This window comes from Nicotiana attenuata, unplaced genomic scaffold, assembly GCF_001879085.1.
Source record: "Nicotiana attenuata strain UT unplaced genomic scaffold, NIATTr2, whole genome shotgun sequence".
NCBI classification, from domain to species: domain Eukaryota; kingdom Viridiplantae; phylum Streptophyta; class Magnoliopsida; order Solanales; family Solanaceae; genus Nicotiana; species Nicotiana attenuata.
Genome location: NW_017671335.1, coordinates 137,093 through 144,023, shown reverse-complemented (window position 1 = coordinate 144,023; position 6,931 = coordinate 137,093). Strand labels below are relative to the sequence as shown.

Here is a 6,931-nt window from a genome sequence, read left to right as displayed (position 1 = left end):
GTGTGCTTGGTTCTCCTATTTCTACTGGAATCAAAGCCTCCGCACCATAAACCATTGAAAATGGGGTTTCTCCCGTGCTTGTTTTTGTCGTTGTACGATAAGCCCATAATACCCCAGGTAATACCTCGGGCCAATTACCTTTCGAATCCTGTAACCTTTTCTTCAAGTTGTTGATGATAACCTTATTCGTGGATTCCGCTTGTCCATTCCCCATGGATGATATGGCGTAGATGTTATCCTTTTAATCTGCCAACTTTGAAAAAATTCTGTGATTTGGGCTCCTATGAATTGTGGTCCATTATCACACACGATTTCCTTTGGTACCCCAAAACGGCATATTATGTTTCTCCAAATGAAGTCTTTAACTTCTTTCTCCCGCACCTGTTTAAATGCCCCTGCTTCTACCCATTTAGTGAAGTAATCTGTAAGCACAAGTAGAAACTTTACCTGACCTTTTGCTTGTGGCAATGGACCTACGATATCCATTCCCCATTTCATAAAGGGCCACGGAGCTATGACAGGGTGGAGTAACTCAGCTGGTCTATGCATATTATTGTCGTATCTTTAACATTTATCACATTTAGACACGAAATCGTTAGCTTCTTCTTCCATCTTGGGCCAATAATATCCTGCTCGAATCAATGTTTTTACTAGCGACCTCCCACCAGCATGACTTCCGTAATGTCCTTCATGTATTTCCCTCATCGCATATTCTGTTTGAGAAGGTCCGAGACACCTTGCTAATGGTCCATCGAACATCTTTCGATAAAGATTCTATAACGACCCGACCCGTTGTTCCGGGAGTTACCGCCCCGTTTTCCCCGTTTTATGCTTCTATATGTTTCATTATATGTGTTTGGAAAATTTGAAGTAATTCGGATGGAGTTTGGTTAGAAATGAGACAATAAGTCTCTTTATGAGAGGTTAGTTTGGAAAAGTCAACCGAATGTTGACTTATGAGTTAGAAGGCTCGGAATGGATTTCCGATTCTTCGACTAGTTTCGGGGGATGATTTGTGACTTAGGAGCGCAATCGGAATTGAATTTGGAGGTCCGGTGTAGAATTAGGCTTGAATTGGCTAAGGTTGGATTTTGGCGAATTCCGGATGGTAGGTGAGATTTTGATCTGAGGGTCGGAATGGAATTCCGAGAGTTGCAGTAGCTCCGTTAGGTGATTTTGGATATGCGTGCAAAGTTTCAGATCATTCGGAGGTGTTTAGGCCGGGTTTTAGATCAAATGCAAGTTTCGGAAGTTTTAGTTTAACTTAGGCTTGAATCCGTGGGAATTCGATGATTTTGGTGTTTATGATAGTGTTTTTATGTTACGAGCAAGTTTGAATGAAGTAATAGAACATATATGTGCATTTGGTTGAGGTCCCGAAGGCCTCGGGGTAATTTCGGATAGCTAACGGGGAGTTTAAACTGTGAAATTTGCAGCGGGAAATGCAGCAGCAGTGCAGGCCTGTTTTGGCCTTCGTGTTCACGAAGGCAGGCTCGCGTTCGCGTAGGGTTAATGGCCTGGTGCATCGCGTTCGCGTATAAGTGATCGCGTTCGCGTAGTATTAGCAGCTGAAGCATCGCGTTCGCATGTAGAGTAACGCGTTTGCGTAGAGGAATTTTGAGGGAGAGGAATTTTGGCCTCCGCGTTCGCGTCTAGGGGCCTCGCGATCGCGTAGGGGAAGCTGGTGAACCATCGCGTTCGCGTAAAGGAGGATCGCGTTCGCATAAGTGAAGGACCCAGGCCTTCGCGTTCGCGTGGATGAAGCTGCGTTCCCGAAGGGCATTTTTGGCAGAGTGGTAATTTGGTCATCGCGAACGCGGGAGGACCATCGCGTTCGCGTAGAGTAAAATACCTGGACAGAAGGGTTTTAAAATAATATTTCATCCGCGACTCTTTCATATTTTTCCTCCATTGTTGATGTTCTTAAGAGCTTTGGACAAGGAAATTTGAGGGTTTTGACTGAGAATCACTTGGAGGTAAGTTCCTTGGCCTAAATATTCGAGTTTATGGTAGAAATTACATGAATATGGTGGAAAATTCATCAAATGGGTTAAGTTAGNTGCATCATCAAAAGTGATACTTTCATCTTCTAAGGTTTGTCGCACTCGCTTCCCGTGCGTGATTGTTACTTTGGAAACTTTATTTGAAGCCGTATATGTTACTCCATAAATATCCTCTCCCCCACTTATAACATTCACGGTTCTCTTGGGTGATGGGGGCTTTGGTGGTTCTTGCCTATTTTTCATGTAGGCTTGCTTACCTTTCTCACTAAATAACTCAGTGAGATACCCTTGTTTCAATAGATGGTCCACTTCACTTTGCAAGAATCTACATTCTGAAGTCTTATGCCCGTGATCATTGTGAAATTCGCACCAATGATCTGGATTGCGCTTATTTGGATTTGACCCCATCTCTTTTGGCCACCGTACCTTATCTCCCATACTCCTCAAAATAGCTACGAGCTTGGAGGTAGTGACGTTGAAATTATATCCACCAAATCTTGCCTTCAAACTTCCATCATCATCTCGTGACCCGCGTGTGTTTCGATCATTCCCAAACCTTGATGAGGAGCCTGATTCCCTGTTCCTAGGTCTGTGATCATACCTTTGATTATCTTGTCTTGACCGTGACGCCTTTCCCGCAGGTCCCATGTATGGCTCGTACCTGTTTTTACCGGATCTTTTTTCATTTTCAACACGCCTTGAGCTTACCTTTTCTTCTGTTTTATGTCGTAAAATAATGTCTTCTTCAATCCTCATCTTTGTGTTGTATCTGTTGTAGACATCATTCCACGTTGTTGCTGGGAATTCTCGAAGGCTTTCTTTGAGTCGCCTCGTGGCTTCTGAACTCTTCTCATTTAAATTACTAGCAAAGGCTATGGCTGCCCAATTGTCAGGTACTCGTGGCAGCGTCATTCTTTCCCGTTGAAATCTATCTACGAACTCTCTAAGCAACTCTGAGTCTCCTTGCTTGATTTTGAAGATATCTTCCATTCGCTTTTCAACTTTTTGAGCTCCCGAGTGTGCTTTGATAAATAAATCTGCAAGCTCAGCAAACGAATTTATAGAATTTTTAGGTAAAAGAGAATACCATGTTAGGGCTCCTTTAGTGAGTGTTTCACCGAATTTTTTGACCAAGACCGACTCGATTTCTTGCTTAGTCAAATCATTGCCCTTGACACCTGTTGTGAATGCAGTAATGTGATCTCGTGGGTCTGATGTACCATCATACTTTGGAATATCAGGCATCTTAAACTTCTTTGGAATTGGAAGGGGAGCAGCGGTTGGCTTCCATGGTTGTTGGGAATATTTATCTATATCCACACCCTTGATCACGGGCGGTACTCCAGGTATTTGCTCTATGCGTTCATTTTGCTCCTTAAGCTGTTTTTGCAAAGTAAGTACTAGACTTTGTAAATCAGAATTAACTAGATTACCTGGGTCTCCCTCTTGTGTTTCACTAGGGGTTCCACCGCTGCCAGAATTAATCAATCCTGAACGAGGATTCTCCAAAGTGTTGTTGTTTGGAGCAGATGTGGGTGGGACAACAGGCAATTGGCGAACAAAAGCTTGGAGAGCGTTATTGACTTGAGAGGCAATAAGTTTTTGCAGAGCCTCATTCATGGTTTCAACGTTTTCGAATTGAGCCTGTCCATCTGTATAAGATCCATCAGGAGTGCCTTCACGAGATCGTCGTGGGGAGCCTCGTGGAGAATCTTGTAGAGATCCTTGTGGGGAATCTCCCTGAAGTTGTTGGACTGTCTGAATTTCTGGGTTTCCTTGAGTGTTGTCATTGTTGTTCGACATGATTGATGCAGTCAAGGAAATTAGATTGAGATATGCTGAGATATGCTTGATTATCAGATTCCCGGTAACCAATTTGTTTAACCAAAACAAATAGAATTTCGGTTAAAACTAGAAATTAAGAAGAAAAATCGGGTTGCTGATAATCAGGAGACGAAAAGAATAAGAAATTTTTGAAGATAATAAAGCAGTAAATAAGTTCGTATTTCAATGTAATCTCAATGATATTTTTTTTCCTTACAAATGCCGAGACCTCCTCCTTTTATAGTTGATTTTTCTAGGAAAAGGTATAATGCCTTAGCCTTAAAGAGGCAATTATGAGCATTAAATGACATTAAATGAAACGTTACACAATCATTCCTAATCAATACTGATTCGCTAACGTATTTGACATTTAATACTGAATTTAGACTCCTTTATGCCATCAGATTCATATCTTCAATTCCTTCTGACCTCCTGACTTTAATTAAGTTAAATAGATACGAGACTCGTATCATTTGAATAGCATCTCGTGCCTATTTAACTTTCTTCTCCTCGTATCTGATATCTCCCGTGCCTCTTAATTGCTCATCATGTTTTGACCATTTGACCAGTCTACGTATCATGCCACGTCATCTTCAATTATAAATTCAGTTTTTTTTCCAATACAATATATACAACGTAAATACACTAGACAAGCTAATATTAGTATGGCTCTGTACACTTTTGGCACTTCATAGGAGAACGCTATAAAAATAATGGTAAAGAAAACGACACAGAGAAAGAGTTGTAGTGTCTCTATGTTGTTTGCTGCTACTGTTTTCTTCTGGGCGAAGCTAGAATTTTAGTCAAGGGTTCAGACTTCAGTAGAATTCAGTAGTTTTGGCCTAAATCCTATATTTGTTTTATGAAATTCACTAAATATGTGTAACTAATTTATCCAGAAGCCATTAAACTACCTTTCCATAAACTTAATTTGGCTCCGCTACATCCAAATTGAAACACTCACCAATGGTGTCCCTTTCCATTCCAAGACCATTTCATGTTGCCTTTGTTCTTCAATCCTCACCTTTAATGGAGTTTCTCTTTCATTGACCAATTCCTTGGCTTGTAACAAGTTCTCTTTGCTTATTCTTTTGCCTTTTAATCCAATTTCTCCACAAGAATCACAAGTATTTCTCATCTCTTCCCAGTTTTGAAACCAAGAAAATGAGCAGACTTGAGGTGCTATAAAAAGGGATTCCATGGCAAGTCTTGCTTCTGCAAGATAAGCTGGAAAATACAACTCCAACGACTCGAAAATCGACTGGTAATATACCAAATTCTTATTAAAGAATGTAGAAAAAGTATTAGTATTGTGCCTATTGTCCATTGCTTCTCCATCACCAAAAGTGACAAGTCCTGTGTGAGTTGAAGAATTGGCTAATAACATTTCCTTAGCTAGTTTTAGAAATTCCAAGGCATGGATTCTGCACCTTGTTTTTCCCATGTGTGGGAGTTTAAACATACAATTGAAAACCAACCATTCATTCCCTTTTCCCCTTTTTTTCATTCTTCTCATTTCACTTGCCAATTCTTCAACTGTCATCTCCTCAATTTGTAATCTTAGGCCAAAAGGTTTTGCATAATCAAGAAGTCTTCTTTTTATCTCCTCAAATCTCCACTGATCACTGGTTGATTCTTCCTTTGTTTTCTTTATGGATGTTAATTTCAAAGCCTTTCTTCTTTGACAAATGGCTTCAATAATTGGAGGCCATTGAATCCCTTCTCCCATATCAAAATCCACTATGTGAATAGTTTCTACGTCATCTGGAATGGATTCCAATATTGCTGAGTTAGCAGCAAAATGAGCAAATTTCCCTATTGGGAAAATTTGGTAGAAAGCCTTAAATGCTACTTCAAGATTGTTGCTTGATTCTTGTTTTAAGTAATCTTCTTGATCCTCTATCTTCAAGAACAAATTGGATGCAACGCGTTCCAATGATTCGCCTAAAGGATTTATTTTTCCCTTTATGCTTCTTATGATCACTTCTGCTAGTTCCTTATGACCATTTTCTATGGCCTCTCCATATGCTGCTAATAAATGATGAAGGCTTATTTGAGTATTCATTTCCTTACTATTTCCTGGAATTACAAGTGAAATGGCACTATTTGTTGATACTCCTGAAATAGCAGGACTCCATAAATTTCCATCCTTTTGCATCTCACAAGAGATAGAAATATTCATATTTTCATTTCCTTCACTATCATTTAACCATCTACAAACATCATCAAACTCCAAATCATCCATTGAAAGATCAGTAAAAACATCATCAGGAAAAAGGGATGTGAAGTCTGAGAAGGCAATCCCAGAGGAGTTGAGTGAAGAATCAGAAAGACCATATTTTTTATTTTCAATTTGGATAGCACAAAATTCAGTTTGAGGGAAAGTTGAAGACCATGAGTTACGAAGAAGCTCTGATTGCATCATCTTCTTGATGTTTGTTAGTTGTTACAAGACAAGAAAGAAAGTTTTCTTTTTTAGGTTTGTGTTTCACTGCTTGTTCTGAATGATTGGTGTAGGTATATATAATAGCCTGGAGGAAATTTAAACTAATATCTTTTAAATATAATTCTCAAATGAGAAGTCATAACATTTGAAATTTCAAATTGGAGACTAGAAATCTAAAAAATATAAGCTTACATATAAAGAAGGGAAAAAGTCCAGATTTACCATTTTATTATGAAGTAGCTTAATTTGTGTGCTTCGTTTTACTTTGTACCATTCATACTCTTGTCATTAGCAAATCGTCTCGTGTTTATCATTAACTTTAATGGAGCTCTAGCATTGTTTGAGCGTATTCCATTATACAAAATACTTCGAAAAAAGGTGCAAATTTAATGCTATACTTTTGACTATGGTTTAATATTAAAATTCTTATATTTGATGTTGGAGATCTGCTAGGGTCTAAGGCCAAATACGAGATGATTTGCTAACGACAAAGGTATGAATAATTTCAACGTTATAGTATAACAGAGGGAAAAATTAATATGGTTCGCCGAGGGGTACTTTTTTTTAAATATTATTATTATTATTATTATACCTTTTCCCCGATAAAGAATTCCCATTTTCTTTAAAAACCAATAAGATATAGACAAAAGACTAATTA

At 38.9% G+C, this 6,931-nt stretch overlaps 1 protein-coding gene across 1 annotated transcript; it reads right to left on the bottom strand.

Annotated features, from left to right (window-relative positions):
• Positions 1-4,767: 4,767 nt before the first annotated feature.
• On the bottom strand, positions 4,768-6,358 carry LOC109207635 (nodulation-signaling pathway 2 protein-like). The gene has a single exon (XM_019370585.1). It carries the CDS (start codon positions 6,250-6,252, stop codon positions 4,768-4,770), a length of 1,485 nt encoding a protein of 494 aa, XP_019226130.1. The 5' UTR covers positions 6,253-6,358.
• Between the last annotated feature and the right edge of the window lie 573 nt (positions 6,359-6,931).